This window comes from Salvia hispanica, chromosome 6 (assembly GCF_023119035.1).
Source record: "Salvia hispanica cultivar TCC Black 2014 chromosome 6, UniMelb_Shisp_WGS_1.0, whole genome shotgun sequence".
Classification (NCBI taxonomy): Eukaryota; Viridiplantae; Streptophyta; class Magnoliopsida; order Lamiales; family Lamiaceae; genus Salvia; species Salvia hispanica.
Window position 1 is genome coordinate 47,123,606 of NC_062970.1, and position 20,364 is coordinate 47,143,969.

At 37.3% G+C, this 20,364-nt stretch overlaps 4 protein-coding genes across 7 annotated transcripts; 3 read left to right on the forward strand and 1 right to left on the reverse strand.

Moving 5' to 3' along the window:
* Positions 1 to 1,621, reverse strand: LOC125191987 (polygalacturonase-like). Its single transcript, XM_048089438.1, has 3 exons — positions 1,489 to 1,621; positions 576 to 1,418; positions 1 to 440 (listed from the first exon to the last, which is right to left on the reverse strand). The coding sequence occupies exons 1-3, from the start codon at positions 1,606 to 1,608 to the stop codon at positions 177 to 179; spliced, it is 1,227 nt and encodes a 408-aa protein (XP_047945395.1). The 5' UTR covers positions 1,609 to 1,621; the 3' UTR covers positions 1 to 176.
* Positions 1,622 to 3,629: 2,008 nt separating this feature from the next.
* On the forward strand, positions 3,630 to 5,710 carry LOC125191734 (polygalacturonase-like). Its single transcript, XM_048089138.1, has 3 exons — positions 3,630 to 3,775; positions 3,855 to 4,688; positions 5,276 to 5,710. The coding sequence occupies exons 1-3, from the start codon at positions 3,656 to 3,658 to the stop codon at positions 5,540 to 5,542; spliced, it is 1,221 nt and encodes a 406-aa protein (XP_047945095.1). The 5' UTR covers positions 3,630 to 3,655; the 3' UTR covers positions 5,543 to 5,710.
* A 3,328-nt stretch (positions 5,711 to 9,038) lies between these two features.
* On the forward strand, positions 9,039 to 12,399 carry LOC125194249 (eukaryotic translation initiation factor 2 subunit gamma-like). Of its 3 annotated transcripts, none has more exons than XM_048092367.1 (9): positions 9,039 to 9,172; positions 9,581 to 9,733; positions 9,860 to 9,921; positions 10,231 to 10,343; positions 10,418 to 10,520; positions 10,725 to 10,952; positions 11,031 to 11,249; positions 11,511 to 11,771; positions 11,912 to 12,399. In XM_048092367.1, exons 2-9 carry the CDS (start codon positions 9,628 to 9,630, stop codon positions 12,212 to 12,214), a joined length of 1,395 nt encoding a protein of 464 aa, XP_047948324.1. In that variant the 5' UTR covers positions 9,039 to 9,172; positions 9,581 to 9,627; the 3' UTR covers positions 12,215 to 12,399. The 3 variants fall into 3 exon arrangements, with proteins under 3 accessions (XP_047948324.1, XP_047948325.1, XP_047948323.1); XM_048092368.1 differs by having other exon boundaries at positions 9,082 to 9,172; positions 9,620 to 9,733; XM_048092366.1 differs by lacking the exon at positions 9,039 to 9,172 and adding an exon at positions 9,274 to 9,520 and having other exon boundaries at positions 9,620 to 9,733.
* A 224-nt stretch (positions 12,400 to 12,623) lies between these two features.
* On the forward strand, positions 12,624 to 13,512 carry LOC125194250. 2 transcript variants are annotated; one of them, XM_048092369.1, is made up of 3 exons: positions 12,624 to 12,952; positions 13,021 to 13,176; positions 13,281 to 13,512. In XM_048092369.1, exons 1-3 carry the CDS (start codon positions 12,658 to 12,660, stop codon positions 13,343 to 13,345), a joined length of 516 nt encoding a protein of 171 aa, XP_047948326.1. In that variant the 5' UTR covers positions 12,624 to 12,657; the 3' UTR covers positions 13,346 to 13,512. The 2 variants fall into 2 exon arrangements, with proteins under 2 accessions (XP_047948326.1, XP_047948327.1); XM_048092370.1 differs by having other exon boundaries at positions 12,646 to 12,952; positions 13,024 to 13,176; positions 13,281 to 13,457.
* The last annotated feature ends 6,852 nt before the right edge of the window (positions 13,513 to 20,364 follow it).

A 20,364-nucleotide genomic window follows, 5' to 3' on the forward strand; every position in this document is an offset into this window, starting at 1 on the left:
CAATAAAAATGCTATATAGGCTAGGAAAATTACTAAACACTAACTAATAAAATGGAATAACAACTTCAATTATCTAGTAATAAAATGCTAACTACTTACATTTTGATTTTTCAGTTTCAACAGGGAGTATAAATATGGACATAAACAGACTAAATAGAATTGGGAAAATGCATAATCTACTTGGGTAGAGGTTTAGGGGCGCTGGTCTTGACACAGAGAGGTGGATTCTGTTTGCCGGTGGAAACATACTTGACGTTCTGGCACTTGGTGGTGGCTCCGCCGAGTGTAGGATCTCCGGTGAACCTGAGATCAATGTTTCCAATCTGCACATCTTGACATGGCTTACTTGAGCTGCAAGAGAATATGAGTGCATCCTGAGTGGCACTGGTACCCTTGATGTTATCAATATTCACTTTACTAATCTGGACCAGCGATGCTTTCTGTAGAGATACAAACAAACACATCATATTCACATGTATATGTATATAAAAATAAAAGAAGAGAAGAGAGATATTGAGAATTAGGGTTGATTATAGACAGTGTATGCATGTATTATATAGGCTATATATACATACGTCGAGGGAGCACATATTCCAGGGGCAATATTCTTGATCTATAATGACGGGATTGCTGACGTTTTCCATGATAAGATTGGTGAATTTGATATCAGTGACTTTTAAGGTGCTGGGAGTGGAAGGCCAGGTCTTGATCCTGACCCCATTGTCAGTGTTAATGAATGTGCAGTTATCTATGGTGATCCCAGTGACGTCTTTCTCCTCGTTGGTTTTTCCGAGGCTGCCGATGCTGATGCCATGCCCAGGGCCACACCTGACGTTCTTGATGAGGACATCTTGGAGCTCGTCGCCGAAGGAGATGCAGTCATCGCCGGTCCCAATGACGGAGTCGAGGACCTTAATGTTGACACTGCGGGCGATGTGGATGCCGTCGGTGTTCGGGCTTTCAGCAGGGGCGCTGATCGTGATTCGCTGGAAGGTGACGTTATTGCTAGAGATGCAGTTGGACTGGAAGTACTTGCTGTCTTTGATGGTGATGTCTGTAATGATGGAGTTGTTGATGAAGTTGAAGCTGAGGTTGTAGGGGAGTCGTTTACTCAGGCACGGGGTGTTCTTGTGGCATTCGTTCTTGGTCCAGGCGACTTTGCCGTTGCCATCGAAGACCCCCCCGCCGGAGACAGTGAGGGAGTGGAGGTAGTTCATGCCAATCCACCATTCTCCCTTATTGTCAGGGAGGTCGAAAGGGTCGGAATAGGCTGTCACGGTGCCTTCCACCTGAAACTCTATAGGGGCCTTGTTGGGTCCATCGAGAAGAGCCTGCTTCAGCGTCCATTCACCCTTGGGTATTAACACCTTTGACGCCGTCGGCGCCTGCACTGCCAGCTCCCATGCTTTCAGCAGAGCCTATATACCAAAAATTCAATATTATGAATCTGCTTCTTTATCTCATTTGTATACTCCACGAATTTCTTACATCGGTTATATCTCCATTCTGGACTCCATGCTGGCTGACATCGTAGACGTCTGCGTATGCCGAAAGCGGCAATAGAAGGACACCAAATATTGTGAGTGTGATTACATGCATTTGTTCCATGATGAAGGATGATGTTGAGACTTGAGATGAATAACATGCCATCCATTATTTCTAATTTATACTATATGCAACCATCACCAACGAACCCTAAATTATATTAGTAATGAAATTCTTGGCATATTTTTAATTGTGCCCCTCATATGCGGGGATCCGTACAAATTTTAAACCTCCCCGACTCTTTAGGAGTATAAACTTATTACCAGTTTACTTTGTTTTTTCAACATGTAGTAATTAAGAATGTTATACATTATTATAATTTATTCCCTCCGTCCATAAAATATTGTCCAACTTTGACTTCCCACAGGTTTTAAGAAATGTGAATAAAAGTGAGTTGAAAAAGTTAGTGGAATGAGTGTCCAACATTTATATATTACTCCCTCCGTCCCCTATTAATTGTCCACTTTTGCCATTTTCGTTCGTCCCCCATTAATTGTCAATTTTCACTTTTACCATAAATGGTAAGTAGGCTTCACATTCTACTAACTTATTTAACTCATATTTTATTATAAAACCAATAAATAAAAGTGAGACCCATATTCCACTAACTTTTTAACCCTTTTTCTTTTACAATTCTTAAAAATCTGTGCCGAAACCAAAGTGAACAATTAATAGGGGACGGAGGGAGTAGTTTTATAATTAAATGTGCGTATAAAGAGTAAATAGAAATGGAGTCTATTTACCAAAAGTAGAAAAAAGCAAAGTGGACAACTTTTCACGGACGGAGTAGAGTAATTAGGCTGTTAGATCTGAAGATCGTGTGATTTTCAAGCTGCCACGTGGCAGCCTATTTTAATTAAATTGGAACTTAAAAAAATGCTGAAGGGCAAAATCAGTATTCTTTATTTTCAGTTTGTTACTAGATTGCAGTCTTACTTTATGAATATTGCAGTATTACTCTATGAATATTGCAATGCTACGTGTCTGCATCATTCGTAATAGTTTTTTACCTTACCAGATTGCAGTATTACCTTATGAATATTATGAATATTGCAATGTTACTCTCTGAATAATGTAGTGCTACGTTATTGCACCATTCGTAATAGTTTTTTACCTTAAATAGTGTTACTCTATGAATATTGCAGTATTATGAGGTAGTATTTGCAGTTTACATATTACCAAATACGTTTATGATTTAAATTTTTGGGAATTGACTAAAATACCCACGATTGCAATATCTAACACATAATACTGCAATTCGAACACTATTTCATCAATCCAATCCTAGGCGTCCATCGTATAGATCTAAGGGCTAAGGGCTAGGATTAGTGGTATGTTGTCACTCTACATAGGGGAGCATTAGGATGCCATGTCACCATAGTTAGAGTGACAACGTACCACCAACCTCGTGCTGCCACGTGGCACACTATCATGCAATATTAGGGGCGTATCCAGCAATATCATATCAAGCGTTTTAGATGGATTTCTATAGATGGCATAATAGTACTACGTGGATTGTTGTGTGCAGCGCTGAGTATTGTTGTATTAGCTATACAACAAAATAACGGTATAAAAAAGCAATCTGTCTACATATATACTGCAACTGAAACATTCTATGTGTATTACATTTCTTAAAACCCGTGCCAGGTGAAATGGTGATGAATAATTAGGGACGGAGGAAGTATAAAAGAAGAATGTTTAAATTTTTACAGCAATGCCACTTTTCCTCCTAGATTTGGGGCTAATAAATGAATGAGATGAACTTACTAAAAAAAGCTAATAGTTAAAAGATTGATCATGGTTTAAATTTAAAACTAAATAGTTAATAGATTGATAGGTTGATGGATTGTTGGTTCTAAAGGTATGTGTTTATATTTTGTAGGAGGTTTTTCTGAAATTAATTTATTTATTTTTTATCTTCGTAAGTAGTAACATTTCATTTCTAATCTATAAATAGGTAGATAGAGTCTCCTACATATTCGAAATTTGTACGGATCACCGTGTTTGAAGATTGTGAGACATTGTCAAAATCCTATAAATTGTTAGTATATAAAAGCAAATCAAACTTATTATTCAATCAACAAGACAATACAAACATATTTCAAACATCATGGAACAACAACCACTAGTTTTCTTAGCAATTGTTCTCGCACTTTCCTCGTACGCACATGGGTTAAAGATCTTCGATATCAACAGCTATGGAGTGGGGGCGGACAAAGATATAACAACGGTACTACCATTGGAACTACCACACCACTGAAATTAACATATATGTACATATGAGTATTTTTGTATTTTGGAATTCTTAGGCACTGGACGCAGCATGGAAGGAAGCAATTGCTTCACCTGAACCGGCAAAAATAACAATCGGTCCAGGTGAATGGATCTTGAAGCAGGCTCACCTGTTTGGACCCAGCCAATCTCCTCTCGAGCTCGAAGTGAAAGGCACCGTTAAAGCCCTTTCCGACCCTACGCAACTCCCCAACAAAGAATGGGAATGGATCACTATCAACTACATGAACTACTTCACCCTCTCCGGTGGAGGTGTTTTCGACGGCATGGGTGAGCAAGCTTGGAAAACCAATGATTGCAACGTCAACAAAAACTGCGCAAAGCTTCCCATCAACCTTAGCTTCAATTTCCTCAACAATTCCATCATCCAAGACATCACCACCAAAGACAGCAAGAATTTCCACTCCAACTGCATCTCCAGCAACAATGTCACATTCCTGCGATACACAGTGTCAGCCCCGCATGATAGCCCCAACACTGACGGCCTCCACATCGCGCGAAACATCGGCGTCACCATCATGGACTCCGTCATCCAGACGGGCGATGACTGTATCTCCATGGGGGATCAGATGACGGATGTCATGATAAAAAATGTCAAATGTGGGCCCGGCCACGGCATCAGCATCGGCAGTATGGGCAGGAACATCGAGGAGAAAGATGTTAGTAGAATCACCATACAAAACTGCACCTTCGATAACTCTGACAATGGTGTTAGGATCAAGACATGGCCCTCGGCACCAGCTACCTTGACAATCTCCGATTTGAATTTCCTTGATCTAACCATGATCAATGTCAGCAATCCAGTCATCATCGATCAACAATACTGCCCATATAACCTCTGCTCTCTCGACGTACCTAGCCTAGCTATCTAATATTGTACAGACTCTAAAATTATGATTTGGACGTTAAAAAATGTCTATAGATGACAAAATAATTGGTACAAAAAATGTCAATACAATGCAGTTGATGCTGTGTTGACATTTTCTGTTGTTATTTTGTCATCTATGGAAAATTTCTAACGTTTCAAATCATAGTTCAGAGTTTGTACGATATTTAGAATGTGTATTTTATCACTGCTCGTATATACATACATATGCATATATATAGGGGTACGTTAAAATGACAACACATCTTAAAGTAATGCTCAAGTGTAAATTTCTCGGCCAGCAATATCCAACTCACTATATAATAATTTGTCTAGGCCAGCAATATCCAAAACGCTAGACATCAATCTATAGCTAGACATCAATTTATAGATTGTTGTCTAGTGTTTATACTATTGTTGTGTAGCGTTTATAATATTGCTGGATACGTGGTGTCACAGTATCACTTTAAGAGGTGTTAACATTTTAACACAAACCTATACTTATATGTATATATATGCATTTATTTTATTTTCTTTTATATATATAATGAACCTTATCGTTGTGGTGTGCAGAAACCATCGTTGATCCAAATTAGCAAAGTGAATATTAAGAACGTCAAGGGCACGAGCGCTACTCAAGATGTGCTTATATTCTCTTGCAGCACAAGCAAGCCATGCCAAGATGTGCAGATTGGAGATATTGATCTTAAATTCACCGGAGACCCTGCACTAGGCGGTGCCACTACCCAGTGCCAGAACGTCAAGTACACGTTCACTGGTGGCGTACAGAATCCACCTCTATGCGAGAGGAGCAGTGCGCCCAAACCTCTTCCGAAGTAGAACTATAAAAATGGATTTTCAAAATCTGCAATTTCCCATGTTATGTTTGCTAGGGTTTCCCATGTTATGTTTGCTAGGGTTGGTATGCTGAAAAGCATATTTATGTTTGCTTGTATATTGTAAAATTCTTTATTTATTTTTCAAGGAATAAAACAGATCATTTTCCAAGGAATAAAACTCTTTGTTTATTTTCTACGGAAAAACTTGTTTTGAGCAGTTTGCATTATAGAATGATATTGGTGTGGTATATTTCCGTTGCCTTTAGGAAATAAATGATACTGGTTTGGTATAACAATACGGAACGGATCTAACAGTGAGATAACTGCACCAATTTTGATTTATAAAAAGGTGCAGATTTTTTATGACCCAAGAATCCTGATATCTTGGGTGGTGTTATTCAATATCTAGATGTGCTAGTATCATTATTGCAATGAATGGTGCGCTAGGTGACCTAGTTTGATAATATCCTCAAAAGGTGTTTGAAATAAAAATTTATTATTCAAGAAACTCGGACGGTTGAAATTTATTACATAAATGATAAATATGATTTCCAAACTGGTCCACTTTTATTAATTACTTTCTCTGTCCGCCATTAGCACTAGTTTCCTTTTTGGTTCATCCGCCAATACTTATCACACTTATGTTTTACTAAATTTTGTAATGGACTCCAAATTCCACTAATTCATTCTTACTCACATTTTATTATAAAACTAATATATAAAAGTGAGACCCACATTCCACTAGCAAAGTGAAGATTCAGAACGTCAAGGGCACGAGCTCTACTCAGGATGTGGTTATATTCTCTTGCAGCACAAGCAAGCCATGCCAAGTACACGTTCACCGGTGGTGCACAGAATCCACCTCTATGCGAGAGGAGCAGTGCGCCCAAACCTCTTCTGAAGTAGAACTATAAAATGGATTTTTAAATCTGCAATTTCCCATGTTATGTTTGCTAGGGTTGGTATGCTGAAAAGCATGTTTCTGTTAGAGTTTTGTATTCTGTAAAGCACGTTTCGAGTGCTTCGTTTATTTTCCAAGTAATTAAACAAACTATTTTTGTCACAATTTGTTACTCCCTTCGTCCTATTCAAGATGGTCACATTTCCTTTTTTTTTTTCTCAGTCAATGGACTACTTTCCAATTTTGGAAATAACCTCCTCTCTCCTCTGTTCTTATTAAAATATTCAACTACCTTTTTCCTCTCTACTTTATTCCACCTAACAACACTTCCTAAAATCCCGCTCACTCAAGAATGTGGCCATCTTGAGTGGGACGGAGGGAGTATGTTTTTACATTTAATGATTATTTTACATATTTAAATGTATAGGTCTTTTGTTTAAGTAAACTGGTTGTGGGCATTGTATTAACAAAACAGAAAGCGTATTTCACAACATAGATAGACCTTAACTACCTATTGCGAAGGGTTGAATGTTAATCCCAATATTTCCAAGCAGTAACAGAATAAGATGGCACTTGTGTAATATAACACTGAATGGATCTAATGGTCAGTCTTTATTCCTATCTATTGAAAGAAAAGGTCTCGATCATTAACATTTCTTAATATATACAGAGTAAAGGCCAAATTTTGTCCTGAACATATGATCATTTTACGATTTTGGTCCCAGACATTATGTTTTGAATTTTTACATCCCAAACATTTCAACTCAAATCACAATTGGTCCAAACTGACGGTTCCATCAAATTGTAACAGTCAACGTCTTTAAACACAATTTGACCCAATTAAGCGTTTTGATTAAATTTTTTTATTATTCAGAATACTAAAAAATAATATATTAAAAGATAATAAAATAATTCATTTATGTATTTCAATTCATAAATGTGCGCTAATTAATCTTCTTTCTTCCCAAACATATCATCAGTTCCAGCTTCCATCATTCCAAAAGCTTCATTGTGGGATGCATTCGGCCCTTTCCACAACTGCCGGAGAGACCTGAAATCTCAAGGCCTTAGCAAGTCTCAAAAAGTATTTCCAGCCAGAGGTGCCCACGGTTCTGGAACCGATGGTTACAGTTCGGAACCGCCGGTTCCGGTTTTGGAAATTGTCGAACCGGAACCGAACTGCGAGGGTGTTTCACGGTTACGGTTTCGGTTTCAGGTTCCGGCGGTTTTTTTTTTATACCATTTTTCACGTTCCGAACCCTTAGATTTTTTGCGATTCCGACTTGGTTTCACGGTTTTTCGGCGGTTCCGGCAATGTTTTGGTTCGAAAATTTTTGAACCTGAACCGATCACGGTTTAAAAGTCGACGATTTCGGTTCAAGTAAATTTTCACGGTTTCGGTTTTAACCGCCGATTTGGTAAACCTTGGGCAGGTCTATTTCCATCTATTCGGCTACATCAACACCTGCTCCGACAAATTCCTCGAATTCCTTGAATCCACATTAAAAATTACCAATTAAACTTCAACCTCAACCAAACCGGCGAGCTCGACGTGCCGACGTTGAAGCAAATCTTCCTTCCCCGCTACGGCAACACCGACATCGTCAACGACATCTCCACGGTGCGTTCTGGCAAATCGTCGAACACTTACAACGCAAAACAATCCACACGTCACTCACTACTCCTACTTCCCCAACCGCCCGTGCTGGCCTCCAGGAAGAACCAGCTCACCTACACGTTCGCGTTGGAGAATCAACTCTCCGATTCAGTGAGAGGCATCTTCGTGAAGGCGTTCGAGCGGTAGTCGGAGGTGACGTGTTGACATTGTAGAGATGACGACATTCAACTGTGATCTGAGGATCGGATTTCAACGACATGCTGGGGACTTGGCGCATGCGTTCACGCCGCCGGTGGGGCGGCTGCACTTCGACAGGGAGGATAATTGAATTTTCCAATTTGGGGGTGTTCCTAGAGGGAATCAATTGGGGAAGAAATGGGAGAGAGAGAAGAGAGAATGCGATTTAAATGTTAATAACCACACTTAAAGATTGTAATTGGGTCAAAATCACATTTAAATGGGTTTTGCTTCTTGAACATCGGTTGCTACACTTTGTTTCCGCTTGTAGTTACTGGATCTTCCGGAGCGGTCACTTCGCACAACCCAGCGATCACCAGGCGTGTTCTTTCTTTCAGCGGTCGCTTCAAGTAACCTTTTACCATTCACATTTTTGTTGTAAAACTATATTTAAAAATAGGATCCACATTCCACTATCTTTTTTTACCAACTTTCCTTTACATTTCTTAAAATCCGTGTCGAACTCAAATGAGACTTCTAAAGTGGGACGAAGGGTACAACTTAGTTAAATGGAGAAGGTAGAAGCCCAAAATAAAATTAAATCAGTGTTCATGACTGTTAGTTTACGGAATCGTAAAAAAAGACCACTCCGCTAAAGATTTAATTTGTTATGGACTTATTTTTTAAAAATGAATGTTTTGTATCAAATTCATATTTTGGTCAAATGCTTAGGTCAAAATTAATCTTTTACTCTTCAAAAATTTAAAATTAAAAAAAACGAACTTCAAAAATGAAAAAAATAAAAAAATAGAAAAACCCTACACTTTGACAGCGCCGCTTCTTGTTTACTCTTCCATTTCGATTTTCGTCTTCCCTATCAACACAAGAAATTGTTACGTGAATAGGTGATAAAGCTGCGATTCACAAAATCTGAGGTAAATATGCCATTTTACATAAGAAACTTTATACATCTACAAGTAATTATAGTTTATAAACACCCGACTGGCGAGGACGAGGGATTTATTGTAGTTGGGATATATCTACCTTGATTTGGAAGAGGGTTATCGGGTCAAGCTCATCACTAATTTCTTCTACATCATCCAAAAAGATAAAATTTTCATAGTTTTTTTCCAAGTTCATACGTAAATGAAAGGGAAAACATATAGTACTTGTTTCATTTCTTTGGTGGATACGTCTTGATTTGAGTTCAACCAATTCCCTAAGCCCCAACCACATTTTGTTCCTTCAATGCGCTCATACATAGGCTCATCTTATGTTTGATGGTAATGAGAAGACTCTTTTTGGAGCTCTGTTAATCTGTATCGTTCTCTTCTCGTTGCTAGATTTGCATTTTCATATTGAGTGAATCAATCTAGTAACAGCTGCCAAGATGTCGAGGAAGGGCTTGATGGAGCAGGATTTAAGCAAGCTGGATGTAACAAAACTAAATCCACTTTCTCCGGAGGTTATTTCTCGCCAGGCCACCATCAACATTGGTTAGCTCGTATTACCAATACTTTTGGCTTGCTTCCTTAGAACATTGCATGTTTTTACCCCTTTGTGTGTGTGTTTATACATGCTGGTGTGGGGGGTAACATTTATAACTCCCCTTGCTCTTTCAGGCACCATTGGCCATGTGGCTCACGGGAAATCAACAGTTGTTAAGGCCATCTCTGGTGTTCAGGTAATCTACTTCATAGTTTTAGACATCCATTCACTTATGAATTTGGTAAGCATTTGTTATGTATTGCTATTAAATGTTCATTGATTTCGATGAGATCCTATCAAGTATAATAGTATCAAGCTTGGTTATGGAGGAATAATCAAGGTTTATATTGTTTATCCATACATTTTTAAAATGATGGCTGGGTTTGTCAAGTTCATTTTGGACCTTATGGTTAATCTAAAAAAATATAGTGAATGCATGATGAGCAATGTTTTATATTTAGATTTTTAAGGTAAATGAGGTTTACTTCTTGAATGCCTTTTGCAGACTGTTCGCTTCAAAAATGAACTGGAACGTAATATTACTATCAAGCTTGGTTATGCTAATGCCAAGATATATAAGTGTGTAGAGGATCGATGCCCTCGGCCTATGTGTTACAAGTAAGATTGGATCTAGGTCTCTTATTGCTGTGCCACATTTCTTGGTTTGTTGCTAACTATGATTTTTTGCTCAGGGCTTATGGTAGTGGGAAAGAAGATAGTCCGATGTGTGATGTCCCGGGGTTTGAGAACTGTAGGATGAACCTCCTTAGACATGTATCTTTTGTTGATTGTCCGGTAAGGTTGCTCTTGCAACTTTTTTTGGTCACATGGCTTTTCTTGACTATGTTTAGAGTAGGACTTTCATAGTCCTATACTTCTCATGGATCTTTCTTACACTTATTGTGCTGATATTGGCCTTAATTTTCTTTGTCTGGCTTCACTATATATGTATATCTTTGTCATCATAACTAACACTTGGACTGTCATATTTGTCCACAGGGTCATGACATTCTCATGGCTACAATGCTAAATGGAGCAGCAATTATGGATGGAGCGTTACTTTTAATAGCTGCCAATGAGAGTTGTCCTCAACCTCAGACATCAGAACATTTAGCTGCTGTGGAAATCATGCGTCTCCAACATATCATAATACTTCAAAATAAAGTTGATCTTGTTCAAGAAAATGTTGCCATCAACCAGCATGAAGCCATTCAGAGGTTCATTGAGGTCAGTTTGTATTGCTTATGCAATGTTGATTACTTACTACCACATTTAGTAATACCATTTTTCGAATTTTCTCCCCAGGGAACTGTTGCAGATGGTGCGCCAGTAGTTCCAATATCTGCTCAGCTGAAATATAACATTGATGTTGTATGTGAATATATTGTGAAAAAAATCCCAATCCCAGAGAGGAACTTCATATCACCACCAAATATGATTGTGATCAGGTCTTTTGATGTCAATAAGCCTGGGTCTGAAGTTGATGAAATTAAAGGTGGAGTTGCTGGTGGTAGTATTCTTAAGGTATAGTTTTCTACATTTAACTGTTGAATCTGTATTTTTTGTCTCATACCATTTTTTTTCTCTGTTCTGATTGTATGTAAACCTTTGTTGATAATACTATTCTTGAAGGTTAATGTGTGTCCCGCCTCTTGTCAATTTTCTCTGTTCTAATTTCATATGCACATTTGTGTTAATACAAGCCTATACATTTGTCTTATGACATTATTTTCTCATAGTAATCTAAAGTGTCAGTGTAACCAAGCCGTTAAATTTTACTTGTAGGGTGTTTTGAAAGTAAATCAGTATATTGAAGTCCGTCCTGGTATTGTTGTCAAAGATGAGAATGATAACATCAAGTGCACCCCCATATACTCCAGAATAGTATCCTTGTATGCTGAGCAGAATGAATTGCAATTTGCTGTGCCTGGAGGCCTGATTGGAGTTGGAACGACAATGGACCCCACACTTACTCGTGCTGACAGGTTGGTTGGCCAGGTTCTTGGAGAAGTTGGTTCTCTACCTGAAGTATATGTTGAACTAGAGGTAAGGCAGCTCTTGCTATGAGTTATGCTCGACTTGCCCTAAGATTCATGCTTAATGAAAGTGAATGCTCTATGCTTTTTTTTTTCATGATGAGACTATTTGGTTGCTGTTGGTAAACTTATCATGGGCTCAACCCACAGGTTAATTTCTTTTTATTGAGGCGGCTGTTGGGTGTCAGGACAAAGGACACAGAGAGGCAGGGTAAGGTTACAAAGCTGACGAAGGGAGAGATGCTAATGTTGAACATAGGATCTATGTCGACTGGAGCTCGTGTTGTTGCCGTGAAGAATGTGTTTGCAAAACTGCAGCTCACTTCACCTGTGTGCACCAGTAAAGGAGAAAAAATTGCTTTGAGTAGAAGAATTGATAGGCACTGGCGTCTGATTGGCTGGGGTCAAATTCAAGCTGGCATCACTCTTGATGTTCCAACCTGCCCCATCTAGGTGAATTACATATTGAGTAAGGCAAAGTAAAAAGTCACCAGAAATCAAGGAATTGAGATGTGGGAAGGCCGACAAATTGCTAGGAACACATTTTTTTGTGTTGGAGGACAGAGATTGTGTAGAGTTTTGGATACTTGTAATTTTTGACGATTTTCTTTACTTATTGGAGTTCATTTTGTTCTGTCCATGCTGTTTTCCATGCAATTTGGATGTTGAGTTGCTAACTAAGTCTGTGTTCTAAGCAAGTAACTGTATCAAATCAATCTTGAATAATCTCATCTACCTCGTTTGTGATATGAACGATCTTAATATTAGGACATGCTATGATAGGCAAGGGTTGAATTAAAAGAGAGAGAAACTATGAGATAAACACATTGAGCAAAAAGCCAAAAAAGTATAAAAGGACGAATATGTAGATAGGAAATATTTACAACCACATCCACATGTATATGAAGGGTTTGGTTTGGAAAAGAGGTAGTATAGGAGCAGGGATGGGGGCGGCGAGGGCATTTTCTGGTGCAAGGTGCCGCAGCAGAGATGAAGTATACGTAGCAGCAGTGGCCTTGAAGGGACCTGCTCAGCTACTCTTCTCTCTCAATTTATGGGATTTGCAGCATTTCATGGTCATCACCAAACCCTCTTCCTCCTCTTATCCTCTTACAGTATATGACTTTCAGCCACAGGATCCTGAAAGTATATGGCTGGCTGCTGCTGCCTTATCTCATACAAAAATACCTGGTACCAATCCAACTATCTTTCATTCTTATCTTAAATTTGAGCATCTTCTAACATTTATTAAGTAAAAGCAGGAGCTATTCTGGTGAGGAAGCTCTCCAAACTTCCTCAGAGGAAATGTTGGTTTGTAGGGTATACCAAAGAAGATGCAGATGTCCACACATTCAACCACACCTGGGAAACTCACCTCCTCGTCGGCTCTCATGATTGTCGACATTATACTCAAGGTACTTGTGTCTAAACAGCATCATCGTCGTCATCATCATCATCCTTTCTCCTCAATCCATATATGTATTCAGCTAACAATAACTTCCTCTCCTCTCCATGCTAGGCCTTGTAGAGCACCTAACAGGCAACAAATATATACTAGACCATCTCAGGTCAAACTACTTGTAAACTCTCTACATACCTCAATGCAACAAATCACTACTCTCCATCTCTGCTATAAAATAGATACTCATATCATAATGTTGCATTCTTTTATTATACAGTTATGGCTTAATGTTCATTGTTATTAGCATTACATAACTACATAAATAATATACAAAGTTGCAGTTGAATAATCAGACCTTTTTCATCTTTTGATTTGCATCTCAATCACGAGGTAAAAAAAGAAAGGAGATATCAAATTCCACTTTAATTCAGAAAAATTGATCAATCATAGCAAGAATATGAACACCAAACACAAAATTATATGCCAACAAAATATCTTTTGAACTTCACAAAAGTAGTGATACGCTAGCTAGGGAAGAAAGAGAGAGAAAAACAAAATAGCTGGCTTATTAGTGTGGGCAACATCAACATATACATATGTATATACTATATAAAAGTGAGATCACATGAGGATGGCATAGCGCAAGCTGTCACGAACCATGAGATGAGTGAGCTCGGATGAGGTCTGCGACATTTCAGCGGAGGCCCAGACGCCATCGGGGCCATTGATACGGGGACGGGAGAGGCAAGAGAATAGGGAGAAAGGAGCGAGCAGGATGGCGCAGAAGATAGAAGCCCCGTGGTTCCAGGTGGACGCTGATCTTGGAGCTCCGGCAGCTGCCAATTCCTCGTCGGCTACCCGAGAGGCCTTCTTCTTGCTGATGGCAGCCATTATTCTGGTAAGGCCCATCTCTCTTCCTGTAGAATTTGGAGGAAGAAAGTAGTAGTAGTAGTGGAGGAGAGTGGTAGTTGTTTTCAACACACATAAATGTTTCTTTTTCAACCCCACTCTCCACGCTTCTCTATTCGTTCACACGCCTTAATCATCAATTATTTTCCACTAACCTCCCATTACTCTCCCAGTACTCCCTCCGTCCCAAGTTACTTGAGTCATATTTTTTTTTGGATTATCCCAAGTTACTTGAGTTATTTCCTTTTTTGACTAAAAACAAAACATCTAATTTCACATTTTTTATTTTTATTTTTTACTTACTCTCTCTTCTTTCTTTTACTTTATTATCTCGTCTACTTTATTTAACTCACTGAACACAGCTTTTATAAATCTCGCGCCGAAAAGAAACGCCTTAAATAACATGAGATGAAGGGAGTATACGTTTTCAAATTTCAATTATTTGGAGGAGATTTCTCACTCCAAAATCCAAAACTTACAAACTAGTAATTTGATTAATAACGAATAAGCAAAAATTAACCAAACCACTCAGAGAAACATCATGAAATAAGAGACGTAATTCAAATTGTTAAAAGGTTTAAATCTTGACTCACATCGACTTGATGATGATCTTAGCTTCTCTATATAAATGTGGATAACCCTCCTCTCATAAAATATTTTAAGAGGTGTGGATAACCGTCTCATTTTAAGGGGTGAGAGACTGACCCATTTCTAATACAAATCTGAATCGAAAGATGGAATACTATTTAAAAATTTAAGTTTCCAACTGTTATGTAGTAATGGACTATTAATAGTAAAATTAGGCCTGTCAAAATGGATATCGGGTATTGGATACCCGATATCCAAACCCGAAAAAGTCAAATAATTGGATATCCAAAACCCGATTTTTCGGGTATCAGATCGGGATCGGGTAGTGAGAATTTTGGATTATCGGGTATCGGGTTACCCGATATTCGATCGGATATACCCGAATTATCCGATTTTTTTTCTAAAACTAATAAATTACTTTTTATTATAATTAAAATGTAATTTAATTTCTTAACTACAATTTAAGTAATAGTACTTAATAGTTAGTGTATAAGATATGTAATTTAATTTTTTAATTATGTTTTAATTTCATTGACTTTTGATATTTTGAATTTTTGATGAAATTATTGTTAGATCTTGATTCTTATGAATTATTGAATTGTGAATTTATAAAGGATGAATGTTTGAACTTATGAATTTTGATGGTTATTGACTTATTGTTGATGGATAAAAGATGTTAATATGTATAATTTATGAATTTTGTATTTTTCAAAGTTTGTAGTTATTTTCTTTTAAATTCGAACTATTACAAGAATTTTGTATTCCTAAAAATTTGTAGTTATTTTCTCTTAAATTCGAGCTACTATAAGAATTTTGTATTTCTAAAAGTTTGTAGTTATTTTTACTTGAACAGTAGTACTTCAACTTTGTATTGAATTTGAATTAAATAAAATATCAAACAAATTCTAAAAGTTTGTAGTTAATTTAAAAAAATAAAAATAAAAAACAAATCAAAATCACAATTAGGACTGGATACCCGATTTTTCGGGATTGGATACCCGAGTCGGGTATCCGGGTATCCGAAATCAAATTCGGATCGGGCATCGGGTATTGGATTTTGAGAATTTCGGAATCGGATACCTGAAAATTTCGGAACGGGTATCCGCGGGTACCCAATTTGACAGGCTTAGGTAAAACATTGAAGAAATGGGCACACCAAAATTAGATTCCCGCTAAAGTTGACTTTCAATAATCAAAACATCAAGTTCCACCACCAAAATATTTGGACGTTCTATCCATTATAAATTCATGAGCGCACTATCAAAATAAAAACAATAAATATAATTAAAATACAGGAAAGTTATTAGAAAAAGAAGAAAACCCATCCACCATGGATAAAAATATTATGGAAAATGATTTTTTGACATTGATATTATATTCTATTTTTTATTAAATTTATATTTTGAATTTATACATTTTGTCCATGCTAATTGAGCGACTGAAACACCCCCCCTCACAAAATACTCATACTTCCTCCGTCCCGCTTAAGATGACACGTTTTCCTTTTTAGTTTGTCCCAACTAAGATGACACATTTCCTTTTTTGGTAACTTTCTTTCTCCAATTAATATATTCAACCATTTTTTCCCACTCCTATTAAAATATTCATCTTTCTTTATCTCTCTACTTTAATACTTACATCCATCTTCTCTCTCCAATTAAACACTTTAACCAATAACTCCTAAAATGAATAATTTTTCTCTATCACACCAAAATAGATAATTTTTCTCTGAAATTCTCTTCCCACACTTTAAAACTCTCTTGTGTGTGAGAATCACTCAAATCACAGATTTCTATAAATCTGTCTGCCTTTCTATAAAAATTTTGCTCAATCAAAATTTATATTCTTTAATGCGGATTGGATCGTTATTACTCAATCCAATAAGGCCTAACCCAGCCTGCTACCTTCAAATCCGAACACGACCCGCACCCAACACGAATCCGTTATCGACACGATATAATATGGGTTGACACGACACGATAACGACTCGAACCTGATATTTCACAATTAAAATATGATATTACACGATTAAACCTTAATTTTTAACCTAATTTACACAATTAAAATTCATTTTATACTATTTAAACCTAATTTATAAGAAATTAAAAAAATTAAAATAACATATATTTTTTAAAATAATAATAAAAATAATAATATTATTTCTTAATGGGTTACCCGTATCCGACCCGAACCCAACCCGAAATTATCGTGTTCTTAATGGGTCAACCCGATAAGGACACAGACCCAATAAGACTTAACCCCAACATAATAATTTCGTGCAGATTCGTATCGGATTATCATGTCGTGTCAAAAATTTTCAGTCCTATCTTTAAGTATGAATTATTTGCATTGTGCATGTTTATCATAATTACATAGGATAATTACATATTCTATAAGAAAGACTCACACCATGATTTATAATTTACGTCTATATTGACAAAACACTGATTTTGCATAGATCTAGATTTGGTTTCTTTTAAATTTCAATCATGCAATTATGTTCTTAAATTGCATATGTTATGCGTTTTGTTATTTTGACGTGTTTGTTGAGAAATAATAGAAAAAAGGCTAAAAAAGGTGCAAAAGAGCCAAGGTGCTTCAACCTCAATTCAAGCCGAGTTTCCTGGAAGTTTTGGAGTCCAATCAGTGATTAAATGCATACTATTCTCTTTCTCTTCGAAATAGCTTCGCATGGATACGTTGAACGTCTCAATCGGAGTTATGTTGTGAAAGATATGACTATTCTACGAACATTACGCAGTGCAGTCAAAACTGACGGAAACACATAGTTTGTAGGGAAAACATATAAAAAAAATAAGAACTAAAGCAATAGAACGCAAAGGTTGAATCTTGTAGTCTCGATCTTCTCTTGAATCCACTTGTCAAAATACCAAAATAGATAAAATATGCAAATAAATGGACATGTAATGCAACTTTGACACTCAAAACGGACCAATAATAGCCTTAACACAGTACAATATTCGAGCGTATCATAGACAGTTGCAGAATTTGAACTAAAATAATCAGTGATACTTAACTTGTATAACACACATTTAAAAATCTTCGATTTGACTACCATAGTTACATTTTTGTCAGCTGATCCCTCGAGCAAATAAAAGGTAAAATGCAGAAAATAAAAGAATAGTGCAAAAAGTGAAAGACGATGAGAACTGTAAAGACTACATTGTGATTGATTCGAATTATTTCTCTTAGTGGTTACACAACCATTTATAGGCTCTAGTTCTAGCTATATATGTGATAAGGCTAATTTCATGCATCGGTTATGTGGTGAAAAATACTTTATTTTACTGGGTCTAACGCAGTTTTAAGCCAGGTGTGTGAAGGAATCACTAGATCCAGGAAGAGCTGGAGGCAATGGACTAGCAAAGGAAAATGAAGGAAAGTGAGCAGAGTTGAAGAGAAAAAATGGCTAGACGAAGGAAGTCAATAGCTGAGGGCAACAAAGACTATTCATACCTCGCTGGACCCACTTCAACGCCTATAATAAAGGAGCATGCAGCACACGCCATATACATGATTTTGCTCTCAGCTCACACACTCACACACACACTTGGGAAAAATGAGAATTCTGGGGTGTTAAAGGTTTATAGGGGTTCATCTTCGGCAAAAGTTAGTCGTAACACCGTCCTCGCGGAGGGCGATGAAACAATCAGTTTACATTCATTTTTTGCACTTTTATTCCGTCGAACTTCAACGTTTTGGAAGTCGATTTGGTTGTTGCTATTACCGTTATCTATGCATTTGGTTTATGTCATGATGGTGTTTATTTTGTGTTGATTTATGTTGATTCTGAGTTTTTGTTTGAGGTTTTATTTCGACAGTTGAATGTTATTCTCTATTTTGGATAATTCTGTGCTTGATCTGGGAAATAGGTTGTGGATCTGAATTGTTGTTGTTGATCGGTAGTTGTTTGGCGAATCTGTAGCCATGGGTATACTTTTAGTTGGAGTTTGTGTAGGATGCTTGGATCCGGAGTGGATTTAGCATTCAAAGTTGGATCTGAACAGGGGAATCAAGTTGTGCATGGATTTCGAACTTTTTGCTCTCTTTTCATTTTACTTCGTCTAGCAGTCGCAGATCTGCTTAGTTCTAAATTGTTCTTCATTTAATTGTTTTAAATTTCAGTCTGTTTCGTTTCCGATTCGCGTTCCATCTCTGTTTCTACTGAAATTTTTATGCAAATTGATTGGAGAAGATGATGTCGCTGTTAGTTGGTACTTTAGTTAGTTGTTTTTCAGCTTTTCATCCGTACTTTACCTTTTCAGCAAATGGTCCCCACCGTCAGTTCATTTCCCAGGTCTAGGTAATTTAGAAAATAGTTTCTTAGATCTAGTGATTGTCTCGTTTTCCAATTTACATGCATGATTTCCGTTCTGCCTAGATCTAGTGGTTAGCGTAGCAGATTTCAACTCCAAGTTTAGTTTAATTTTCTTAACCCAAAAATGCATGGCAACAGCCAACCCCCCAAAAAAATATAGTCCCGAATCCTTGAGCATGTTTAATTGCGCATTCATCTCTGTGGGATCGATCCCATGCTAATTTTAGTATACGCGGTTGAGGGTTTTGAAGCGATATTCTGTGTGTCCAACGACCGAGATCTTCCAACGTTCCGTGAGTTCCTAGACCCTGCGATCTAGTGGATTCGCTGGACCTAGGAAATTTGTTATTCCTTTCTGTGCATGCAGTCTCTAATAAATTGATTTCTTGTTCTCCAATAAATTTATTTCTCCATTCCAACACTCCCCCTCAAGTTGAGTATCGAGTTTTTTGACACTTAACTTGCACGATCTTTAGTTTGATAAATAGTTTATACTTGTATTTAAGAGTTCTTCAATTTCCATTAACAGTTTATGCTCGCATCATAGAGCTTCTTCAATTCATCATTGATAGTTTATACTCATATCATGGAATTTATTTATTTTTCATTGAAAGTTTAGACTCGTTTCAAGGAGCTTATTTCTAGGACATTTATCGACTTCTAGGATTATTTCTACTGTCTTCTAGCTCTTTATACTCAATTTTTGCCTTATCTACAATTTATAGGTCTTTCCTCCTATTTTACGTGTATTTCTCTCTGACTTCTGGGAGTTTTACCTGCCTTCTAAGTATTTTTACTGACTTTTAGCTTTTCCCGTAACTTATAGGACTCCTTCCGATGTCAAGGCTTCTTTGGTATGTCTTCCTAATACTTGTACTCACTTCGGCCATTTCCGCATAGTTTGATTGTATACTCCTATCTTACGTGGTTTTCTCACTAGCTTCTTCCGGGACTTTTCCTTGACTTGTAGGAATTTTCCACTGACATGTGCCTTTTCTCCAGACTTCTAAAACATTTATTGACTTCTAGGCTTGTTTCTACTGTCTTCCAGGTCTTTATACTCAATTTTTGCCTTACTACAACTTATAGGTCTTTCCTCTTGTTTTACGTGTATTTATCTCTAACTTCTGGGAGTTTAACATGCCTTCTAAGTATTTTTACTGACTTTTAGCGTTTCCCCTAACTTCTAAGACTACTTCCGATGTCAAGGCTTCTTTAGGGTTTAGGGTTTAGGGTTAGGCGGACCCCCAATCTGTCCATATCAAAACATCAAAGTGTCGTATTGAAGAAGTTACTAGCAAACCTAAAGTACGCCTACCTCGGGGAGGAAGACTCATTCCCTGTGATCATCAATAGCGGGCTAAT

Bases quoted from the DNA above. Each gene is read 5' to 3' on its own strand.
- LOC125191734 (XM_048089138.1), top strand. From the start codon at position 3,656: ATGGAACAACAACCACTAGTTTTCTTAGCAATTGTTCTCGCACTTTCC. The intron at 3,776-3,854 runs GTACTACCATTG...TGGAATTCTTAG, and splicing joins CGGACAAAGATATAACAACG to GCACTGGACGCAGCATGGAA. The intron at 4,689-5,275 runs GTACCTAGCCTA...TGTGGTGTGCAG, and splicing joins ATAACCTCTGCTCTCTCGAC to AAACCATCGTTGATCCAAAT.
- LOC125194250 (XM_048092369.1), top strand. From the start codon at position 12,658: ATGTATATGAAGGGTTTGGTTTGGAAAAGAGGTAGTATAGGAGCAGGG. The intron at 12,953-13,020 runs GTACCAATCCAA...ATTAAGTAAAAG, and splicing joins ATCTCATACAAAAATACCTG to CAGGAGCTATTCTGGTGAGG. The intron at 13,177-13,280 runs GTACTTGTGTCT...TCTCCATGCTAG, and splicing joins TTGTCGACATTATACTCAAG to GCCTTGTAGAGCACCTAACA.
- LOC125194249 (XM_048092366.1), top strand. The intron at 10,344-10,417 runs GTAAGATTGGAT...TTTTTTGCTCAG, and splicing joins CCTCGGCCTATGTGTTACAA to GGCTTATGGTAGTGGGAAAG. The intron at 11,250-11,510 runs GTATAGTTTTCT...TTTTACTTGTAG, and splicing joins CTGGTGGTAGTATTCTTAAG to GGTGTTTTGAAAGTAAATCA.
- LOC125191987 (XM_048089438.1), bottom strand. From the start codon at position 1,608: ATGGAACAAATGCATGTAATCACACTCACAATATTTGGTGTCCTTCTA. The intron at 1,419-1,488 runs GTAAGAAATTCG...TTTGGTATATAG, and splicing joins AGAATGGAGATATAACCGAT to GCTCTGCTGAAAGCATGGGA. The intron at 441-575 runs GTATGTATATAT...GTATCTCTACAG, and splicing joins GGAATATGTGCTCCCTCGAC to AAAGCATCGCTGGTCCAGAT.